Source organism: Syngnathoides biaculeatus, chromosome 6, assembly GCF_019802595.1.
Source record: "Syngnathoides biaculeatus isolate LvHL_M chromosome 6, ASM1980259v1, whole genome shotgun sequence".
NCBI lineage: Eukaryota > Metazoa > Chordata > Actinopteri > Syngnathiformes > Syngnathidae > Syngnathoides > Syngnathoides biaculeatus.
In genome coordinates, this window is record NC_084645.1 from 31,766,571 (window position 1) to 31,790,218 (window position 23,648).

A 23,648-nucleotide genomic window follows, 5' to 3' on the forward strand; every position below is an offset into this window, starting at 1 on the left:
GGAGGACTTTACTGAGGTTCCCCTGCGACAGTGAAGAGACCTCACTGTTGTACCTTCTTGTCTTATTTGTTCCTAAATTAAGAGTTATTCACATAGTTGATTGAATGCCAGCGCACTGATCAATCATTCCTTCACCTTCATAACGTCTGTACTTTTCTGCTCCACTTCATCTTTTTTTTTTTTTTTTTTCTCCCTTCTCCCTTGTTACATTCGCCATATTCACTCGTACATTAAAACATGACGTCCCTTGAGAGTGGGACAATCCTGCTCAGGTTGAGATGTAGTTTGGACTGGGAAGGTGTCGCCGTGAATCGTTTTTGACGCTCAAAGTGAGCCTTGTGTTTGGCTTTGTTTTTATCAGCGTGTTGCACGTTAGCTAAAATCCTACATGCTCGGTGTTATTGTTTAAAAAAAAAAAAAAAACACGGTACAGTATCATGTCTTCTAATTGTTTTAAGTAACAAACTGTTGCTTGGTCAATATCTTTTGTGACGTGAGGCAGAATTTTAATTAAGAGTGAGGATTAGATATACCACTCCTGGAAGTGGGGAAAAAAAATGAAGGAATGGTACTGTAATAACTTCACATGCGGGGAAGGAGAGCCACAGTTTCTAAAGCAATTTTGGGAGAAATTGTTCAAACACCTCAATTCAAAATGAGAACACTTGCAAGGAGCTTCTGTCGGCACAACTCCGGCCGGCTCACAAACGGCTCCTGACCACGAGCAGTATGCGCATTAATTCCACTTTATAAAACAACACACTTCATAATACAACTTTGAGGCCACCATTCCAGACATTCCCTTCATTCCATCGACTTTGATGATGGTTGAACTCCCATGTCTAACTTCTCGCATCCATTATTCAATGCATATAGCATGTCATATCCCTCACTTTGGTATGTATGTTTTCCCCCCTGGGAGAATGTGTTTTTGCACAGTTTTACATGATGTAAACCTCACTGTATTTATGTAGTGAACTTATCACTGAAACAAAAGCGTTTAATAAAAAAAAAAAAAAGTCCGTCAATTTGGGGTCATTACTCGACAGGTTTTATTAAGTATTGCTCAAAGTAGTGTTTAGAATGATTAAAAACAGTCATATAATCTTACAGTGGATTTGACGAGAAGCAAAAACGTGATGTCAAACATAAGAAACGACGACAGCATTTTTGTCTCCCCGCTCTCAGTTGCTCGGACAGGATGACGCTGAGCACTTGCTGTCTGTCTCAGAGTCCGACTCCTCGCTGCACGTTCCGCTTCTGCCGCCGACCGTCGCGATACACTGCTGAGAGGATTGATTAGTTTGGATCGGTTCACTTCAGAACTCATTGTTATTTAGGGGTGTCCAATTTTCCCACCCAGAAAATTGAATGATGCAAGGAAGGGACACTTTAATATTGGACTTTCATTTGTAAAGCATGCTTAAAATAATCCCCACGCCATTACTAAATGCTGTAGTTGTTTAGAAAAACTGCTACATCACAGCTTTCTTTTGAAGGTGATGAATCTCTTCTTCCCCCCCAGGATTTTGGACTGGTCCTGCTCTGAGTAGCAGTCAAACAAAATCCAAATGAGCAATCTAGAAGATGCATCATTTATGCGAGGATGGCTAACGTAGGATGTTCACGAATTGGACCTTGACCTTGTACTGAAAATAGAGCAAAATCCTATTTGCTTCTAAAATGGAATTTATTCACCGGGCCATTTTGAAAATAAAAATGTAGCTACTCTTTTCAATATCTACATTTATTATGACTTAAAAAAAATCAACGGTGTGCTGCAAACTGTCTGGGAACATACTTTTGGACCCCCACTGGAAAAGTTTCCTTTTGAAAAGCAACCTGTTGTTCTTGACTCTTCATCAGTTCCACGATGTCGTCGTGCCAGCCCAGCATCTCGGCGAACTTCCTTACGGTGTTTTCCAGGTCGCCCAGTTCCATGTGGTCCCCCCTGCGTAGCGGGATCCTCTGGAAGGGGCCCACGGGGTGCCGGTTGAGCAGGAGACGCGGCACCGTGGCGCGCACTGTGTTCACCAGGCTGGCAAAAGGCTCAATCTGAAAAGCCGTTTAGAATTCAAGTGAAACTGGAAGCTGGGAGGTTCTCAGATGCTCCGGACCACCTGTAGCGATGTCCCCATGATGATTAGCAGGTCAGCTTTGGGGAAGTCTTTAGTGTGGAGGAAGTACTTCTGAGGGAGGTCCTCGCCGAAAAAGACCACGTCGGGCTTGACTGTTGCGGCGCAGAAAGTGCACGTGGGGATGTCGCCGCTCATGATGGCGCGCTGCGAGTCAATTGGCGACGTCAAAAACGGGCACCCGGCGTGATGGCGAAATGCGATCCTGGGGTTCAAACTCACCTTTGCTTCCTCTGAGGGGTATGGCGTGTAGCACAAGTGACAGGAAGCGGTGGCAAAACTGCCGTGACCTTCTACCAGCTTGTCATCAGGGATGCCGCACACTAAGGAGGCAACCATTATTTAACAAGTAGAGTAAACAAAATCTAAATATGGATTTGAGAACGTTGGATCCGATGCTGTTTGAAAAAGTGTTTTTGTTTTGCACTAGGGCTCCACTGCCTTTGTTAGAGTGAGACCTTTCCGCACAGAAAAAGGTTTCTCAGATGAAAAGCAATTGGAAAAAAACGGGTTGAAAATTGAGTGGCACGTTGCACAACGGGTTAGAGTGTCTGGAGTTCAAATCCCAGCCCCGCCTGTGTGGAGGTTGCAATTTCTTCCCGTCCCCGAGTGGGTTTTCTCCGGGCACTCCGGTTTCCTCCCACATTCCAAAAACATGGATTCATTGCTGACTCTTAAGTTTCCCTTAGATGTAATTGCGAGTGTGAATGGTTGGTTGTTTCTGTGTGCCCTGCGATTTACTAGCAACCAGTTCAGGGTGTACCCCGCCTCCTGCCCCTTGACAGCTAGGATAGACTCCATCACGCCCCGTGACCCACGTGAGGATAAGCAGAAAAAAAAAAAAGGATGATTGCTTGGATGCCTACAGTCAATTTGAACGTGGCGTACTGGAAAAAGCCCCGTTGCATTTTTGGATGCGTCACTTACATTTCTCCAGGCCGTCGATGTTCTGCGTGTACATGCGAAGCAACAGGCCTTTGTGGTGCAGCATGCGGATGAAGAAGTGGATGTAGTTGGGTCTGTGGCTGCCGGGATACAGCACCTTGGCCAGAGAGAAGAAAGGCTGGGGGTCGTTGGAGAAGTAGTCCACGTTGAAAATGGCTTCCGGGTAGGGGATGTTGAATGCCTCCAAGTTGGCGTACAGGCCCGTTCCTGGAGTTCTGAGGAAAGCCAGTTAGCAATCTGAAGAGGGCGCTCCGATTATGAAACAAAAGAGGGGCCAGAACACCAACCTGAAGTCAGGAATTCCGCTGGGGGTGCTGATTCCGGCTCCTGCCACCACGACGATGTTCCTGCAGCGACCAATCTTCATCCGGCGAGCCACCGAGGCCAGGCCGCCACCACATTTGCCCAAAGCGGGCCCATCGTGACGTTGACCTAACTGCTTTCCTTCACTGAACAAGCCAAGACGAGACAAATGGGGCGTTTCCAAAATGATGTCGTCATATGATTCTCGAAGAATCTAAAGTTTCCCCACCTTGGAGTCGGGCTTCCCTGCCCGCTTACGCTCATCTGACTCAGGTCCTGAGTCAGGGCTGAGTGCAACTGCTTCTTGCGTTGTTTCCCGTACTGGCCCGGTCCGGAGTCCCGAGACTCGGTACTTCTGGAGCTGCGCGTTATCCGAGCGACCGCGGGCCGTGAGGAGCCGTCGTCCTCCTTGGACTTGGACCCGCTCATGCCTGCGCCTTCCGACCCTAGCACAAAAACAACAATATTGATAATAATAAATCATGCTTGAAAATTTGGAAATCTGCAATTTTGATTTTTGAGAAAAGTCATTATCGGATCATTTTAGCACTCAACTTGCTTTTATTTTTACTTTGTTTTATCTCAGCTCGACAAAGTCCGAGCTCGGCTAAACACGCGTGACGAACTTTCGTGTCCTCAATCCACTCGTTCCTCTCCGGCCGTATTTCGAGGAATCAACCCTCCCGTGGCCTCCCCCGGTGCTGTGAAATGCTTTTAAAACCATCAAGTGTTGGACAAAAGCTAATGGCCGCAATATATTTAGCGGCGCCTCTTCCGTCCTGACACCACCTTTATCCACCCCTCGCTTCTGAGAAGCTATGCTAATACAGTCCACAGCTGTGGCAGCTTTACTGTTCAGGGAAAAGCTGAGGGGCGGAGGTGGAGGGAGGACAATGTTCCACCCCCATCCCCCACCTCCTCAAAAAAAAAAAAAAAAAATCAAGATTGACCGTGTGTCAACAAACCCAGCTGGGGAACAGAAAAAGATGTCCCCTCCCCTCTCCGAGCAAGGACTGCAGAGATAAATGATACAGAGGCGGGATTCAATAAAGAGGGAACTGGGGAGCGCAGCGAGGGTGGGGTGGGGGTCTTCTTTTCCAAAGCTATTCCGGGCGGAGAGGAATGAGTGATCAGCGAGGAAGCAAACAAAAGGAGCTACAAGCCATAAAACAGGGCTGCCTCGGAGATAAGGCCTCCCCCCTCGTCGGCTCCGGTGGCCCCTCAGCGCCCCCCCGTAGGCCACGACAGGACTACACATGAAGATGGGATTAAAGGCACCCACACATCTTCTCTAATAAACGGGGATGAGAATGACCAATTTGGAAAGACATTGAAAATGTCTTGCCTACGGTGGGGTGGGTTGGAGGTAGGTGTGTTCAAAGGGGAGGATGCCCCCCCCCGGCACAATTTTTTTTTCCTTTATAAAACACTGCTACTGCTTAATTTTAACAGTGTAAATACAGGGCAATCATAATATTTTGAAAACTTAGAATATGAGTCCAAACAACCAAAATAATTTTGCCAAACTTCACACATAAAAATGTAGACTGAGGGAAATTCATATCAAATAGGCTACTGCACTTACAAGTTATACTTTAGAAATAAGTACACAAGTAATTTGTTTATATGAGAGAGAGAGATATGAGATATAAAAGTGAGCGATAAAATGCGTGATCTACAGGGCCAGTGCTACACATAGGCCTAATCGTATTAACAGTTGTCAATTATATAATATTTGAGGGATTTACGTCAAATTTTTGTGTTCCCTGGTTTGGATACGCTCCTGGATATTTTTTGCTCCTCATATCGGAACACAGAGTGCACCGCACTTTGCGGGGAACGTCCACTTTTTGTATGTGTTCGGTTAGACATATTGGGACCGTTTTCGTTCCAATCTGCACGTTTACACTTTTTTCAAGCCGTGCCTGTCTGAAACTGTTTTTTATCAATTTTCATGGCACGATCTTCATCTTTTCACTCCAAGACTTTCGCCATACTGGCAAATGTGCAGACCGCTCGATAACATATGCGTACGTATGTCTACAAGTTATATCTATGCCGTAGTAAACAGAATTTCGCTATGAAATGTTAACAGAGTGAAAATACCGCCAAAATCCATACAGAAATCGGAATGTTGTCGTTATTATAAACACCAAATTGAATGCAAACAGATAGCAATGCTGTTTTCCGCTATCACAGCTATGACTTAATTTCACGACTGTTGCCGATAGATGCTGCTGGCCAGTCTTGATCACAGCCTCGCCCCGCCTCAAGCCGTACCCTTACGGCCCCCCCCCTACCCAAAAATAAATAATTTTACGGATTTACACATTTCACCAAAATAATTTCATCTGAAAAAACTCAGAATTCCGCAAATCCGCAGAAAATGATCATCCCTGAATAGCGATTAGAGAAAGCCGTAATCTATTGATACCCATTTTAAGGTCGATGTACTAGTAAAATCTTCAGCCTCATTAGTAAGACAGGTGTGGTGTATGAGTAAGGCAACTACATGTTAGTACTGAGGCAAAAACTGTATGCATGCTACTAGTACCACAGGGAATGATAAAATTGTACTAGTTACCATCTCGTGCTTTACTAGGAGTACAAGTAGCATGCAGATTTATATTTCTACTTTCACCTCACAATTAACAAAAAGTTGCCCTGCTAGTATACCATAGTTGCCCAATTAGTGAGGGCAAAAAAAAAAAGATTACTAGTACATGGACAGCAAATAGATGCTGAAACGGTTTTCCACAAGCACTTATGCAAAGAAGATCTCGTCTATAAGGGACTGGAATCTCCTTTGGCTCGTTTGAAAAGGCAAACACGCTGAAGTTTTTTTTTTTTTTTTTTTTTTTTTGGAGCACATCCTTAAGGACTATTAAAAACAGTGGGATGTCGAGGTTGTCTTTTGTGTGAACTCCCCTCAGTCAGACGCTGCTGCTGAGTACAGGCAATACATCAGCTGCCCGCTTAGTTATTAAGGTGAAAACGGGACACAACCCCCCCCCCTTTTTTTTTTTTTTTTAAGATCTTTGCAAGCTTTTGCTCAAGTCCACCTACATCTGGAAAGTCAAACATCAGCCGCACTGGCGAGTGAAGGCCTAATTATGATACAAAACACTCTTATTATTCTTAAATGATAAAAGAATCCTTGTATAAATGACAAAAGGTATTGAGTGAACCCCACCACTTGTTTGGCCTTTCACACAGCGGAGCAGCCGAAGAAGGCCCGTTGTGGTCCCAGGTGCACCACAGCACCGCCGGACCACCAGCGGTGATGCTGCTCACATGAGGGCTGCGGTGATCTCATTAGGACCCCGGCCCGCAACACTGGGCGCACTCTAGTGCTCACCATTACAATCCCTCTAACCCAAAACCATAATCCTAGCGAATTTCAGCAAGTGCAAATAAAGTCGGTGTAGAAACAAACAACGTTGCTGATGTGTTTTGTGGAAGTGAGTCCGTTTGCAACATTCCAGCGCAAAAACTGCTCCAGACGCCAAAATGCAATGAGTTGCATGACATAAGAACAAAATGAACAAAAATCAGCTAATAGATAAATAATGGAGGATGGGTTCCCCCCAAAAATCTGCAAAGTGAAATTGCAAACAGGCAGGAAAGCACTGTAATTCCATTTTAAAAATAAAAAATGGCAGTACCAACCACTGTTCCCTCTAATTTTTGACGTGTCTGAGCAAACACGCTAAGGCCGTGAGCAACATCGGACGTACGCAATGTGGTCAATCACTGTCATCCATTGAAGGTACACGCTTCATTAAAAGGTCCGCCTTTACGTTCCCATCACAACATTTTTAAGAACAATTTTGTGTTTTTGCAAACTTACACTGAAAATGTCAACAAACAAAAAAAATACATTCATAACCAAACCAAGCCAACTATGAATTATAAATTTGAAAAGTCGCTTCCAACTTTGTCTCTTTTTTTTAACCCACAATGATATCCCCGTCTGTTTTTCTTGGTGTAAAACTGAATTGTTTCTTGGAGAATATCTTTCGAAATGCATGTTGAAAGCTAAAAGATGCTCCCAAACAGTTTTAAGGTTAATTTTATGTTACCTCACATATTTAAAATGTAGAATTAGCTTTTTGTGCACAGTATTGTCTGTGCTTTCACCCTCGATCAGGCTGTGCCAAGGTGGAATGTAAACATTTTACACCATCTCATCCTGTACTTTCTACTTTGGCTTCAAACCAGACCTTTTTTACTCAGAGAAAATCTCACTCAGTTTCACCACTTTTTCTTCCATTATTCACATACTCCCAACATTCATTAAAGCAACAGTATTTTTAACCATTATTATCGAGTACACGTAAGCAGCATGTCTAACTCTTTGCTCTACATTGCCCAGACTAAAGCACTGGTGGTGGCCCGTGTTTGTAATCATGAGTGTACCCCTTTAAGAGCGGAGGTGGGCGGGGTCAGGTAAAGTAGGAAGTAGAGTGTGTGACCCAGTGTGGCCGAGCAGCAGCTCGTTGTGAGAGGCAGTGTGCTGCTGTGTTTAAAATAAATAAATAAAAAGTCCTGCTGTAGTTCACTGCGCTGGATGTGCTTTTGTCTGCGCAGTTGCGCAGCATAGAGGGAACATCGGTATCAACAGTTTGTTGGTTATATTATTGGTGTTAGCTGATAGTTGTATAATTCACAGTTTGGGATTCACGGATGATTCAACCCAGTTTTTAAACCACTGAAGTGAGGAGAGGAGCTTCATTTATTCAGGCCATAGCCCTGTCTAATAGGAAAAAAAATGATTTGCTGCCATCTTGTGGCATTCTATAGTCAATTCCAAACCTTTTGGATTATGAATAGGATAGAAGATTTTTGCTAGTTGCATCTTGAACTAGACAACTATACTTACTGGTTAGCTGCTCAGTTATTTATACATTTCCCTTTGATTTTTTGTTGCAGCATCTGTTCATTTGTAGGCCCCAAAATATCACTACTATTTCAGAAGTGACAAAAAGGAAATGTAGAACTTAACTTTTACTAATTAAATGCCGCAAAAGGAAAATTCACATTCATGTCAGCAGAGTAGAGTTCATCCTCCTCCTTCTGGTGGTGCTCGGTCTTTGCGTTTAACCCCTGCACTCGTTTTGGTCTCCCCCAAAAACGAGGGATGGCAACAGACGGCTTGGTCACCACGGAAACCTTTTTCATCACTCGGTCGGCGAGGCAACAGCTCAATGTCGCGTCTCCCCACCTGCTTGCTAATGACATATCAGTGTGTGTAGCGCCTTTGTGTGGCCTTCCGTTGACACAAAGCCGCACGTGCTAATTTGTTTTAGCATATTGGTCAGTGTCACAAAGGGGAAGGAGAGCGACTAATGACTGTTGGTCCTCGTTCCACCTCCGAGGACGTTCCTACTCTCTCCACTTCGACCTCCGAACTACTGATGTCTCACATTGCTAGAAGCAAGACGGGCAGTACAGGTACTTCAATTTAAAATTAAATTCAAGGCAATGGCAGCTGACTCGCTTTTGTCTTTTATTTTCAATAATAAACCAACCAAACCAATAGAATAATGAGATTTTATCTTCAATATTAATAAAATACATATACAATATTGTAAAGAAGCTCACTCTGTGATCTTCAAAATTAATCAAAATATGTTCACAGTATTTTATTTGAAATGGTAAATAAATATTTCCAAGGCTAGCAAAAACAGCATTTTTTTCCTTGGCAGTATTCACACTGACTTTTATCTCAATTTATAAATTCAGTTAAATACTGTACTATGTTAGATTCTGTTCAATTGGTAAAATACATGATGCAGCAGTTTTACAGGAGGTTAATGAGTTAGTTATCGCCATACTTCCTGCTTTCAATACATTGTTTTTATTGATTGCCTAGAAGTGATCTTGCTAAATATTTATTGTATTATTATAAGGTTATTAGAAAATGGTTTGGTTAGCGACAGACTTTGATGCGTTTCTTAAACTTAACACATTCAGATTACGTAACGAAGTCGTCGTAGGCTCGGTATCAAGTCGTAAAACGAGGACCCGTGGCTCTACTTTGCATCTTTATTGTTCTGATCCATAAAAGCTTTATGTGTTTAGACTGCCACCTGCTGTAACCCGTTGCTAAATGCAGGTGGACACGCAGTATCAGTGCCTTGCCTCGTTGTTTACTCTTTTAGCACATTTCCAACCGCACCGTAACAGTATATTAAATTGCTGGCAAGTGCTTAACAACTGTTTTGTCATCATCTAACGTTGAATTATTTACCTCCAAGACAACTCCAGTTACGCTGAACACCATTCACAAATCAACAGCCATTAAAAGGCCCCTGATCCCCATTTAAATCGCGTATCAACTGGAAAAACTCGACGGACATGCTAACGTGTGCCTTACCTGTAATGTTAGCTTGTTTCTGCTCTGTCGATACAGATGAGCAAAAAAAAAAAAGTAAAAACTACGTTAGCTGCCTTTTGTCTTCATAGAGAGTCCAAAAGACGAGGGTGTTGTGAGTGTGGATGAATTATTATTATTATTATTTTTTGTAAAATAAAAGTAAAAAAATCACCGAAGTTAATGCTAAAATCACATAACTGTCACAGTGGCAAGTTGCTTCCGGACACTCACGAAGCCATTACAAACACTGGCGGGAAGAAACGCGGAGCCCGTATCATGTGGTACAGTGTTTCCGCTTTCCTTCTGTCATGTTTTTTTGTTGTTGTTGTAATATATATTTTATTTGGTTTACTGTGCAATATCAGTGTATTTAAGGCAAACTCTAATTTAATGATAATTAAAAATAATACAAAAAACAAGTGATTCTGCGTTAATTTGCTCAACACTCAAAAAACGTCACCATACGTCATATCCGTTTGATAAGTTAATTTTTATGTACTGTCCTCATATAAGATATTTTTGGGGGGATGAAAATAATGGGGAGGAAGCTTCTTCGAGGTTTTATTTTATTTGTTTATAAATTTTGAATAAAAGCGTTAAAGAAACAGACGTGCGAGCGCGCACACACACACACACACACACACACACACAAGGGGGTGGAGCCTTGTCCGTTCTCCTAGAACAAACAACCTACAGGAAAAGACCAGTTTCTCCGTCGACAACAGCATAAATCCACGCCTAAATTGTTTAACAATATTTGGAATTGATTCCTCGTATTTAAGGGTGTAACATAGGAAGGTAAGTTTCCGTATTGTCTTAACTTACTGAAGTTCGTCGCAAGATGTCACCCATGACAACCGCCGCTGCGCTTCAAACCTGCAAGTTTGTCTTTTTAAAAGAAAAAAATGACGTACTGAAACTGGCAAATATAGAATTGTTAGAAGTGCATAACATGAAGATTGCAACAACAACAAAAAAAGCACAAAATACGGTTTTACTCGTGTTGGTGTGGTGCTGTTTTTATCACCTGGAGCGAAGTGACGTGTCTGGTTGCGTGACCTAGAATATTCGACCGAACGCTAAATAAAACCATGTTTTTGCCCGAAGACCACAGTGAATTGTTTAAAAATATGGCGTTTGGTCGCTCTCAAAACACAAACGCAGTCGTTGCGGGCGATTGTTTTTGAGTTGCTCCTGGTGTAAAGTTGACCAAAGTTAGCTCTGGTAAGCGTTAGCCGCTTTGCTAGCGTAGAATACTGCGCCTTAATCTTTAAATCGTCGCCAAGCAGCTGCCGCACATATGTCAACAAGTAATGGCGTGTCCTGCTTTATTGACAGTCGATGTTTTTTTTTTTTTTGCTTACTCTAAATAGCTTGCCGCGCGTCCATGCCTCGTTGGCGCATGTTGTGTTTGCAATGAACAGGTCTGCCTTGTTTGCAGATCCGCAAGCTGCGCACTCCACGAGCAAACTCCTCTCGTGTCTTTTCCGAGTGTGGAAGCCGTTTGACCTTGATTGTACAAGAGCGATGCAACAATTACAACTATTTTGACAAGCGATAAATTGTGAAATAGCATTCTTTAATTTAAAATTGTCCAAGTCCTCTGTTTTCAGCCTTCAGTAAATATTCTGTGAATCCAGTCGTCCGACACGAAAGCAGATGCGTTATGTTTGTTTGATTTAAAAATAAAACATTTTCTAGCATCTGCTTTTACTTTGGAAAACGTGAAATTACCCGATTTTCTGACATGTTACAGAGCAAACTAGTTACTGAATTCTAATTAATTTATGGAGAAATTAAAAAAAGACAGTTTAATCCATCCACCATTTTCTGCACCGCTTATCCCCACAAGGATTACAAGAGTGCTAGACCCAATCCCAGCTGTGCATTGGGGAGCAGGCAGGTTACACTTTGAACTGGTTTCCAGCCAATCACATGGCGCCAGTTTAATCGATTGCTAAAATAATCTTTATTTGCAGCTGTTGTTTTTCGTCAGTAGTTGGGTGAACAATCCAGTGCTTGATGAATTCTGATTCACTTTTTTTCTGTCCTGTTCAGCCATTGGCTCAAGCAGAGTGGAGGATCTCTATTCCAGTGATTCCCAACCTTTAAAGAGCCAAGGCACATATTTTACAACTGAAAAATCCCACGGCACACAAACAAAAGTAAATGTCACCAAAAATTGATCAATTAATTACTGTATGTACTTCCTGCCATTTAATGGAAGAGGATTTCTTGGTTCTGCCTGTCATTGTGCCTCAATGGCATAAATAGATGAATAAAGATACATTATTTATTGGAATAAATATTTTTTTTTCAGCAATTACATAAAATTGGATAACTTCTCGCGCCACACCTGAAGAGCGCTGACGGCACACTAATGTACCCCCGCCACACTGTTTGGGAACCACTGCTCTATTCATTGTATGCCAGAAGAGTTTTACTGTGTCACAGCAGAGGATCTCAGCTTCCTTTATGTTTTCTTCATAATGTAATTGAAGTTTATTGAGAATCAGTCAATCAGAACAAAGTTTTAGAGGGGTAGAAAAACAAAGCCAAAAGGCAAAGTGCTCATTTTAAACAGGATGAGAAATATCTACAACAAGGAAACATTAAATATGGATGGTGCACGGCGCTGTAGCGGTACTGTATACCCTTTGAGGGAAGGACAGGATAGAATAGGACAGGACATGGACAGGAGAAGAAGCATCCAGGAAAGGGGTCGTGACAACTCAAGTGTGGTGGGATTGACTAAATTAATTATAGAAATCTATGAAATGAGAATATAAATCAGGATGTGGGATACACAACCCATTTCCGAATACACAGTCTACTTTTTCTCACATTTTTGTTTGTTGGTGTGTCGTGAGATTTTTCAATTGTAAAGTACTGTATGTGGCTTGGTTCCAAAAAGCTTCAGATTATGTATTCTAATCAGCCTAGTCATATCGACATTACAACAAGACAGAAATAATGGGTGCTCGCTGACTGTAATTAAATAAAATTATTGTAATTAATTTTTTCCCCCACACACACCCACACTGAGAGGATGACTCAACAGAATGATAGCATGTTTACATACAACAACTAGCAATAGTTTCCTAGGCCATGTAATGTTTTGTCACCTACTTGTAAGCCGTGTCATATTAAAAATACGTGAACAATCCTCAATCAAGCCTTCACGAACGTCCTCCTCTGTCCTGAGCACCAATAACCACCAACATGCATTTTTCCCCCCTCCATTTTCTTCTTATAACACAATCAGCATGATTCACAGTAGTAAGTGTATGTATATGATCGCATTTGAGTTTCTGGGTCATGCGTAAATATGCTCTCTTGATTTGTCAATAGATGCACACATAATTGTACTCCGAAACTGCCTTTGTGGTGCATTCTTTGTACTGTTTACTCCTTGATTATACTGACCAGTATGTTCATATATGATAATTGTTGCTGTATTTATGACATTTTCTCCATTCTTTGCCCCACACAGATGAGTCAGGCAGAGCAGGTGCTTGAGGGCACACCTGCTAACCATACTGACGAGCCAACAGATGCAGGTCAGTGAAAGAAGACTGTAGACATATTTCCGAAGCAAGGTACAGGCGTAATGATTTTGTAAAAAATGGGATAGACAACACACGACACTTGCATAATTGTATAAAAGTCTGTTCTTTCTTCATTTTGTGCGTGGGCGAAATGATTAACAGCACACGAAACATTAACAATGTCTCCAACAATTGTCAGCCTCCTCCCCAAAACCATATGTCTGTTGTAGTAACATGATTCACTTGTGGGAGGCAGCATGGAGCCGTACGGCATCCAGACTGCCAGAAATTACAAAGCTGTAGAAGAATAAAAATCAAGAAATATTGGCTAGTGTTAGCTTAACTCATAACCACATTTCAAAGAGAAACATCTCATTGGCTGTTTTCAGAGTCACTTTTTCCCCGACTGCTCATTACAAACAACATTCTAATGAAGTTTGGACATTGTGTTCAACATAAATAAAAGCAGAATGCAATGATTTGCAAATCATGTTCAACCTATTAAATACACCACAATGACATATTTAATGTTGAAACTGATCAACTTTGTTTGGAGCAAATAATCATTAACTTGTAGTTTTATGGCTGCAACATGTTTAATATGCTGCACAAAGAATTGGGTGACTCCATTCTTTAAAGTATAACAAAACATGTTTACCGCTGTTATGTCACCTTTTCTTTTAACAACATCGAATAAACATTTGGGAGCTGAGGATGGCAATGGTTGAAATTTGTAGATGGAATTCTTTTCCATTCTTGCTTGATGTACACCTTCAGCTGTTCAACAGTCCGGTGTCCCCATTGTTGTATTTTACGCTTCATAATGTGCCATACAAGTGGTAGCATGAGTATTGCAGACAAGGCATGAGTCCATCTGTTATGTGTTACTCTACATATATTGGAGATTTTCGTGTCACCAATTATAATGTCATACTAAAAATAAATTTTATCTGGTGACACAGTACATCTAGGATAAATTGCATCGGTTGTTCAGTACTTTTCAGGATGCATTGTGGGCTACGTTAAGGAGATAAGGGATACGACGACAGTGATTCCCACCACACCAAGTGAAATGTCATCAGGGGTACTGCAAAAATCATTATCTGTCTAGCTATATAGTGAAATGTGGCAGAAGGTACAATCAGCCTGCGAAGGCACCTGTTGCCAAAATCATTAATAATATTCATAATTTTTACAATGTTTTTGTTTTGTGGCATGCTGTGAGATTTTTCTCATGTAAAATGGGGCTGCCTTGCTCAATAAACCATGCCAAACACTGCAGTACATATTCTAATAACATTTTAAAAAAGTATATATGAAATATATTACACTATTACCGTAATCTGCAGCCTATAAGATGTGACTTTTTTTCACACGCTTTCAAGCCTGCAGTTTATGCGGTGATGCGGCTAATTTGTGCAGTTTTTCTAACGGCCGCGAGGGGGCACTCGAGCGGAAAAGTTAAGAGGGAGACCGGTGGAATATATGTGCCGAGGAAGTCCCTTTCCCGGTCCGGCCTTGTTAGCGCTATGCTAGCGTGTTACTGCCGTGTCTCAGTGATTTTTACTGGCATGTTTTTTTAGTTAGTGTTAGCGTTAGTGCGGCGGCGCTAGCGTTAAACTCTGTGCACCGTCTTTCTTTGTGAATATCTTGTTTCAATGTGGGCACTTGCGTTTTTTTCACAGCTGCGGCATATGTATGTACCAAATGGTATTTCCTTTACAAATGTACTGGGTGAGGCTTATAACCAGGTGTGCTGTGAAGGCCGGGAATTACCGTTATATATTGGACAAAAACTGCCACCACTCTTGATTGTGAGGGTTCTGGGCAATGTAGAATGACGTGGCAGCACATAGAAGCTGAAAGCTGATTGAGGGAAAAACACTAACATTCACTGCTGTGCACTGATTGAAGCTGCAGCCAAGAGAAATGTAAATTAAAGCTATATCATCTGTTGGGATTAAAGTAATACAATTTCATGGAACAAATATTAGATGCTGGGTTGTAAATGAAGGTCAGAGCAGCTGATAAGCAGAGAAGGCATTGCTGGCCTTGACCCTTCGCCACTGAATTTCATTGTCATGTCACATTTATCCACCAGACACCCTCAAAGAGCATCCGCCAACTCAGACAGGCATGTTGGGCAGGTTGGCAGGAGGCCTGTACGGCGCCACCAAGGGGGCTTTAGGAGCTACTGTGGGCGGCGTGACATGGATAGGAGGAAAGAGCCTAGACCTCACCAAGACCGCCGTCAGCTCCGTGGCAGCCGTCCCCGCGGCCGGAGTGGGCCTAGTCAAGGGAGGGGTGTGCGCCGTCGCCGGAGGCGTGACGGCCGTCGGTTCCGCCGTGGTCAGCAAAGTTCCTATCGGAGGAGGCAAAAAGAAGGACAAGTCTGACTGAGAGCAAGAGGAGAGAGAGCAAAGGCACACCGCCGGGGTGTCGGTCACACTCAGAGTTTGCTTTTTGCAGCGTTAGATCAAGCCTGGTCGCAGCAGCCGATGACGAGCAACACGGGACTCAAATAATCAATGTGAATGTCTTGTCCTTTTGCTTTTGTATTCACTCTCTCCAATATAATGGCGTGCTTGTAAGCTCCAAGTAAGAGACTGTACTTATTTGATGTGCAAGGAGCACTTTTCTTTTCACGTGTGGGTGGAGTGGTCCAAATAAAACAACCATGTCTCATTTTGATCACAAGCCTCAGGGCTGTTTTCACTGCAGAAGGCAAACTCTAAATGCACTTGATTATCACCAGCGAGACAATCAGCCATGAGTGGTAAGAAATGATTGAGCGTCAAATTTTTTAATTTTTTTTTTTCCCCCCCTTACATTAGGCACTATACTGTGTTCTTTCCCACAGCCCCAAGTTGCACACACACACACATATATATACTAATAAAAACACTGATTCCAAAATGGACATGATTGTCCATCCATACGGTTTCTGTCAAGATTAAATTTGTCAATTTTTAAAAAGATGTTTGTAATTGTTGAATATATATTAGTTCTTTTTGCACAATTTGCTGTTCTCAAACAAGGAATGAGGTGCAATATATGACTGTTTGTGTTGGACAAAAACGTTTACAAGGATATCTATGTGATAACTTTCTGTGATTCTTCTTGTTTCTTTGTAACTACCTGGTAATAACACTGGCACTCAAAGCTCAATAGGCTCTTTCCTCTGTCAACATCCTATTTGAAATCTTGCAATGGCGGTGTAAACTCACGAGGTGACTTTTTGGACTCCATTTTGTTTTCAAAGTGAGAACACTGAGCTGAATGGTTTCTTTTCATATTCTAACTGCGCCAGGGTACGTATTGGTTCATTGATGAATGAAAGTTCAGCCATCGGCAGGTTGCAACAAAGAAAAACAGGAAAAATCACAGAAAGGCATAGAATTAAACTACCTTGGAGTTTTATTGAGCACATAGCTGTTGTGGATTTTGCTGTTCAGCTTCTTGTTAGACCTCAAGTTGTGTAAAAAGAACTAAAAAAAAAATTAACAGTTAGTGCATTAAAAAGTTAAAAGAAGGTCCTATTTGTTTCACCTCTAAAAGTTACAAGTTCATCCATTTTAGGTTCATCCAGAATTTTCACCTGATAACCAACATATCCCTAAGGTTTTGTGAGTGGTTTAAGTTCATTTATGCTCAATATGCACAAATATTTCGGATGTGATTGTCTTAAATGCCACGTTGGCGTAATGGCTGAAGCGCCTGTTGAATGAAAAACGACCTCTCACTAAAACCAATGCAATGTAGCTAAAGTGGAGACAGCACTATTAGAGCACTATAGAATCAGATTTCTAATCAAAAGATAATTCATGATTGACCTCTGAACTGAATTTCAAACCAATTCTAAAGTCAAACTTTTCAGCCCCTCCACTTTTGCTTTCGGGGTCATTGTTTTTCTTCCTCGTGGTGTATACTATTTTTTGGGCATTTCTCTTTTCAAATGTTAACTCATGTAGACACTCTTCTAGCTACCTTTTAATAAAGACATGGAAAAATAGTATTGCAATGAATTGCGGAGTGTTGTGTGCGCGTGATGTAGAGGAAACATTTGCTTTTATTCTATCTTTTGTTACATAAAGTCTGCATAGCTTCACTTTTACAGTGACAGTTGTTTGCGGTAGAAAAGGCAGTTTTATTCATCTTTTAAAAAAAACGCTGGACGTTTGTGTTTGACCATTGTTTATAGCAAAGTATCGTATCTTTAGTTTTCATGGGATCTGAATTTTCAGATGATATACACTCAATCAGCTCAAGTACAATTGTTCTATCCTGCTATATCAATTACAGTGTACAACTATAGAAAAAAAGTATCATAGGACAAAATATCTGTATTCACAGCACATAAAATCAGTTTTTAATATTTGCTTGCAGGCGTTTGCGGAATCCATTTCATTCTCATTGCAGTGCATATTTGACGCACACGTCTTCTAGCAGACTTTAGAGATATTGCACTTCAGTCAGGACACTCGGCACAAATATGTTGTTTCAATGAAATGTCAAACTGCAACGTCGCTGTTTACACTGTGGGGCTAACCATCTGCACGGGTCCAGATGAGACCACGATCCTTGGATCAGCCTGTTTCTGCGCTGGATATTTCACTTCTCTCTCTTTACAAACACAAAACATATCGTTAGGTTAAGGTGTTTCGTTAACGTGAGTTCGATCAATTTCCATAGTACGTCTTACTTCTCCGGTTGTAGCAATTTGGCTCACAAGAGAAGCCAGCTCCGGCGTTGCAGACAGATGTACTGCAGTGAATGTATACCTAAACAAGGAGAGCAGTGCATATTTACTCTACATGTGCTGTTTCAATGCAACTGCAAACTGCCTGACTGGTCACCGCCACACAGTCAGAAACGTCTGCATTTTAACAGTCTGAAGGGATTGAACGAAAGACCTTCTCTTATTTCAACTTTAGGACTGTAGAGTTTGGATGTTGTGTTGGCTGGACTCCGGCTACGAGACTGTTTACCTGTTCCTTTTGCGGTTCCAATGAGCTGGGGTCAACAAAGGTAAACATTTGGAAAATGAAACGCCTGTAATGACTTGGGAAGTCCAGTCCAGACCCTGAACCAACTGGAACCAGTGTGGACCTATAGCGATCATCTTTGTTAGGACACCTAGAGAAGCAAAGGGACAGTTCAAGGCAATTAGCAAGGTCTCTGTGATCGCCAAGAGCACTGCCAAAATATTCAAACAAAATGATATGACTGACAATTACAAAAATTACATTCATTTTTACCCATCAATCAGAAGGTCCCACTGAGGCAGACTGTGAGGATTTGCACTAGTAGTGGTCCAACAGCGCCCGAGGTTGAGAACAAGGTTGGGGTCAGTCCTGTCCATGAGTTGAACTTCTACGTACACAGGATCCCTCAAGACTCTGGTCACAGGATAATCTCCGGGCATATAGTAAGAGTTGTAGGCCACGTCCGCTGTGATGAGAGACACACGAATTACATTCTGTCCCCAGCAAGAGCAGATTGCTAGAATTACATCCACTTACCTTCGTTACAACCCTTCGAATAGCATTGTCCACTACCCAACCTCATCTGCACACTGATGGGACCCAGGGCAGACACTGATAGAGGAGGATCATTTATTTGTAGAACCTCCGCAACTAGAGCCTCAACCGAAGTGGCTGTGTATCTACACTGGAAGAGTAAACTGAAAAGGGAACAATTGCATCAGGTTTATCATTACAGAGCATTCACCTTGACAGTGTTGGGCAAACCATCATCCCTTACTCATAGCTGCTGTCCCTGGTTATGGCACTCAGCGGTCCCATTGCCACTTCATACGAGGAGGTCATCCTGTTCTCATAGATTATCATCCCGGGCTCCTCCTGCAAGAGACGTTTGAGTTGAATATCCACATGCAGACTTTGGACTACAGGCCTGAAAATCAAAATCCTACCGCAACAACAGTGCCACAGGTTGTCACGGGAAACTGGTAGATGGCAAATGCAGAATTTGAGTCAACACTCATGCAGCTCGGACCATCTCCTAACAGTGAAATGGTGTCAAGGTCGATGTTGGGTAAAGTGGCATCTCTAGCCACTACCACAATGAACTGAGCATCTTTGGTGCATTGGACCGTTACTGGAAGAACACAAAGACAATGTGAGATCACAAACTTTTCATGTCTTCACGATTCAGAAGACAATGACCTTGGTGCAATTGCTCAGGGAGAATGTAAGGTCTTTTGAAAACTCACCCATCTTTCCAAAGTAGCACATGCCTCCGTTATAGCAACAGTTAAGAGCTTCACAACTCGCCGCAGAAATATCTGGACTTCCGCAGGGGACACGAAGATTTGTATGCACATCGCAGGAATTCACATGAGACGGGGGGTGGTGAGTGTCAGGGTTTGTTGTTTGTTTTTGAGAATGGTCACTTGCTAACAAGTCCTTTAAAACGTTAAGATTTTGGTATTGATTCTGGCCTTTACCAGGCCAATCTTTTGAAGGATTTTGAACAACATTCTGCCCTACAGTATTTTGTGTGTTCTGCCCTTGAGAAACTTGCCATCCGGTAGTCTTTTTGACAGGATTCTGTCCTTGAGGACTTTTATCAGGAATCTGCACTACAGGAGTTTGAGGATTCTGCTCTTGATGAACCTGCAAAACAAGAGAATTAATTACAGGATTCTGTCCTGCAGGATATTTATCAGTATTCTGCCCTACTGGATTTTGAGGGTTCTGTCCTTGAGTAACATGCCAAGTGGAAGTCTTTTTGACGGGATTCTGTCCTCCAGAACTTTGATCAGGAATCTGCACTACAGGAGTTTGAGGATTTTGCCCATGAGGAACCTGCAAAACAGGAAGATTATTTATAGGATTCTGCCCCATTGGATTTTGACAGGATTCTGCCCTGGATCATTTTTGCCAGGATAACTAGGTGACCATGGAAATGAAGGGTCCGAGTGTTTAGTTGGAAATGGGCCGTCAGGAGGAAGCAAGGGATTCTGACCTGATTCTGAGGTTGAACGGTGTTCTGTGGAAGTTGTTTTTTTGAAGATGGCCACTGCTGCTGAGCTTCGGTCCTTGTGAAGCATACCAAGATCAAGAATGCTACTAAGAAGGTAATACCCCAGCGGTTTGCCATGGTTTCACACTGATTAGACCTGGACAGTCCCCAAGTGGCTCGCAAATGTGTGCTGCTGGATTTATACGTGACTAGAGCCAATGAGTTAACAACCACACCTCCTCAAATCGAGGCTGTTTATGTCAATGGGCACACAAAAGCTTAAGGGGTTTATTATGTAATCTTTTTTTTTTCCTTTTTTTTTTTTTTTTTAAAGCTGTGTGGTTTTATAAGCATTTGGAAGCTTCTCAAGGTCAGGTGCATGGTGATGAGTGGCATTGTGACATTACGATACGGACAATATTTATGTCACTAAAACCTTTTCAAAGGTCTTTGTGAACCATGTTGGTTGCCTAAAGGTTATTTTATGGGTACGTAGCATCAGAGATATCGATCTTAAGCCTGAACCAGGATCAAGACAAGCATTTATTATGCAGTCCTCTTTAGACCATAAGTAGACCAATTGTGGTAATTTAAGACAATTAAGAATCCCCTGTTTGCCCATTTTTCATGGTTTACCTCCCGACAAGATCCCTTCATTCATTCATTCAGTCATTCATTCATTTTCCGTACCTCTTATCCTCACTAGGGATTGATTGATGATAAGCAGGCAAATATTTTCAGAATTATTTTAATTCTATTCACACACTAATGTATACTTTGTGTTCCACAGCTCACATAGAATCACATCACACACATACAGGCATGAAAGGAGAGGATCAGAGTTGAAGAGGTGTGCAGAGACTGCTGGTCCGCTTGAGCAGTGGCGGTGGGAGTACACCTTCCTCAAGTACACCTTGACAGTTTCCAGCAAGCAGACTACCATCCAAAAATTTGTTGCCTTTTAATTCTTGGTCTCTCTGACCTAAATAGTGCATCAGTTAATAATTAAACTATACGACTGTTTGGGTTTACCTGTGATAATTTCTGTATTTTCTTTTCAACAAGGCTCTGTTAATGACAAGCGCAAAATGCACATGTCATATGGAGGGAAAAATAGGATTTATCACAAATAGTTTGCTGTAGATCGAGAGGAATATTTAAATTGAACCTTTCAAGATTTGCTATGAACTTATCGGGCAGTGTGCAAGCCAAAGGCCTTGTCAGAATATCCGTGTTCTCTACAGGGATGACCATGGACACTGACCAGCTGGTCACCATGACTTTTTGGCTCCAGGATGACCATTCAACCCAACTGGACAGAAACAAGCCACATAATAGGGTCAGTGACTGTGCAGGCATAAATTTGAGATGTGCAATCTATGTCAGGAGTATGTTTGTACATGGTTTGAACAGTGTTTTGTACTGAATATAGGTAATTCCAACAGTTTGAGGAAACTGAGCAACATAACCTGCAACTAAGTCCTGCACATTTTTTTCGTTATGGCAGTCTTTAGGTAAACAACTGCTCTTACTGTTAGGACAGCGTATCCGCCACCTCACCTGATTGCAGGAGTTTTTCCTTATTTGCAAAGAGGCAAAGTGGTGTTCATATTGCTTCAATATAGTCTTAACAATCCAGTGTTATCCAAACTTTATTGAACCAAGGCACATATTTTACATCAGAAAAATGTCATGGTAAACCATCCATCCTTTATCCAAACCGCGCATACTCAATGGCTAGGTTTCCAATCACGTCACCACCACCATGAGACAACTCGGAGAAATTAAAAACAGTAAAAAAATTCACGCTTCAAGTATCACCTGTGTTCTCTGACCTCTATGACACACAAGATGCTGTAATTTGAAACCTATCCATAGGGTTGCGGGTGTGCTGGTTCCTATCTCAGTTTACTTCAGGCGAGAGGCGGGATGCAGTGTGAAGTTTTTGCTGGCCAATTGGAGGGCACATATAGACAACCAACCATTCACACTCACATTCACACCTACAGTCAAGTTAGGATCTATAATCAGGTAAAGAACCTCGTGGGACAGATGGTGTTAGACTTTGCAAAAGGGATGCATGGATGGCTGTCTTGAACAATTTAATCCAGAAGAGGCAGGAACATGGTGTGTCGTATAAGAGAGGAGGTCGAAGCACGCAGGTGCATTACATTTTGCGCAGGAAATGTAATCTGAAGGCAGTGACTGACTGTAAAGTAGTGGTAGAGGAAACTGTGGATAAACAGTGTAGGATTGTGGTGTGTAAGATGACTCGTGATAGGAAGTTTAACCCTCTCTGGACCAAATAAAATTTTGCAGAGAAAAAAATCGGGCACTTTCAGAAAATGATACTCTGGACCTAAAATTTTCGATGACATTAAACCTGTTGCAAATTTGCAAACCCTGCCCGGAAAGGGCAGATCCGAGAACCATGTGGTGTAAGCTGAGAAAGAAAGAGTGTTGTCGAGAAGAGGTGAGACAGGAGGAGCTTCCAGATGACTGGACCATGACGACAAGGTGATCGGAGACAGGCAAGCATTCAGTAGGAAAAGGGAGAAGGAGACTGTGGTGTAAACTTACTTTACAGGAAATCATACAAGGAAAGAGAATCAGAATCATCTTTATTTGCCAAGTATGTCAAAAACGCACAAGGAATTTGTCTCCAGTAGTTGGAGCCACTCTACTACAACAACAAACACATAAAAATATAAAAACACAGTACGGAGAGTCATATGTGTGTATATATATATATATATATATATATATCCAGCCATCCATTTTTAGGATCATGGATGAGGTGGACACTACTCCAAGTGATGTTTGCTGTGAGGCCAACCGATTTGCGGCTCTTTTTTACCCCTTTTTCCAGTTGACCCAAAAAAAAAAAAAAAATATGTACAGGCAGCGTAATTGTGAGAAAGGAGAACCACACTCACCAATGTACATTTCAAGAGCTTAGTCTACCGGGACACCGTCTCTTACCAGGCACATGCATGCATCTAACACAGACACTGAAAAGTAGCTTTTTTTGCTTTTTTTTTTTTTGGTGCTCAAATATGTTTACAATGTGTTTAAAATCTGTTTTCTAATTTGTCTTTGTGTGTTTTACCATGGTGGAAGATTCTGAAATAAGATTGTCTCGGTTGAATGAGTGTGCCTCTGACCACTGAGTCCTGGAGGTGGTTTACAACAAATCAGGTCGCAGTGCATGCACTGTGGAAAGTATTCAACGCCAACGGCAACAGAGAGTTTTATACAAATCTTTTATTGGAGCTCAAGTAATTACATTTGATTTAAAGTGATTCCCAATCAGGTTTTTGTGGTACGCTAATGTGATTTGAGAACTGATCAGAG

At 41.9% G+C, this 23,648-nt stretch overlaps 3 protein-coding genes across 9 annotated transcripts; 1 reads left to right on the forward strand and 2 right to left on the reverse strand.

Moving 5' to 3' along the window:
• Window positions 1-1,035: 1,035 nt before the first annotated feature.
• Window positions 1,036-10,025, reverse strand: si:dkey-103i16.6 (uncharacterized protein LOC557125 homolog). Of its 3 annotated transcripts, none has more exons than XM_061821754.1 (8): window positions 9,763-10,025; window positions 3,613-3,829; window positions 3,368-3,529; window positions 3,063-3,295; window positions 2,358-2,458; window positions 2,121-2,282; window positions 1,843-2,055; window positions 1,036-1,283 (listed from the first exon to the last, which is right to left on the reverse strand). In XM_061821754.1, the coding sequence occupies exons 2-8, from the start codon at window positions 3,810-3,812 to the stop codon at window positions 1,185-1,187; spliced, it is 1,170 nt and encodes a 389-aa protein (XP_061677738.1). In that variant the 5' UTR covers window positions 3,813-3,829; window positions 9,763-10,025; the 3' UTR covers window positions 1,036-1,184. The 3 variants fall into 3 exon arrangements, with proteins under 3 accessions (XP_061677738.1, XP_061677736.1, XP_061677737.1); XM_061821752.1 differs by having other exon boundaries at window positions 1,036-1,286; window positions 9,763-10,024; XM_061821753.1 differs by lacking the exon at window positions 9,763-10,025 and adding an exon at window positions 3,955-4,424 and having other exon boundaries at window positions 1,036-1,286.
• On the forward strand, window positions 8,755-16,001 carry tmem263 (transmembrane protein 263). 5 transcript variants are annotated; one of them, XM_061821760.1, is made up of 3 exons: window positions 8,755-8,837; window positions 13,256-13,322; window positions 15,412-16,001. In XM_061821760.1, exons 2-3 carry the CDS (start codon window positions 13,256-13,258, stop codon window positions 15,708-15,710), a joined length of 366 nt encoding a protein of 121 aa, XP_061677744.1. In that variant the 5' UTR covers window positions 8,755-8,837; the 3' UTR covers window positions 15,711-16,001. The 5 variants fall into 5 exon arrangements, with proteins under 5 accessions (XP_061677744.1, XP_061677739.1, XP_061677740.1 ...); XM_061821755.1 differs by lacking the exon at window positions 8,755-8,837 and adding an exon at window positions 10,400-10,560; XM_061821756.1 differs by lacking the exon at window positions 8,755-8,837 and adding an exon at window positions 10,580-10,640.
• A 1,840-nt stretch (window positions 16,002-17,841) lies between these two features.
• LOC133501983 (zona pellucida sperm-binding protein 4-like) lies at window positions 17,842-19,699 on the reverse strand. The gene is made up of 8 exons (XM_061822211.1): window positions 19,543-19,699; window positions 19,243-19,427; window positions 19,074-19,171; window positions 18,833-18,993; window positions 18,569-18,761; window positions 18,299-18,446; window positions 18,013-18,091; window positions 17,842-17,933 (listed from the first exon to the last, which is right to left on the reverse strand). Exons 1-8 carry the CDS (start codon window positions 19,562-19,564, stop codon window positions 17,842-17,844), a joined length of 978 nt encoding a protein of 325 aa, XP_061678195.1. The 5' UTR covers window positions 19,565-19,699.
• Between the last annotated feature and the right edge of the window lie 3,949 nt (window positions 19,700-23,648).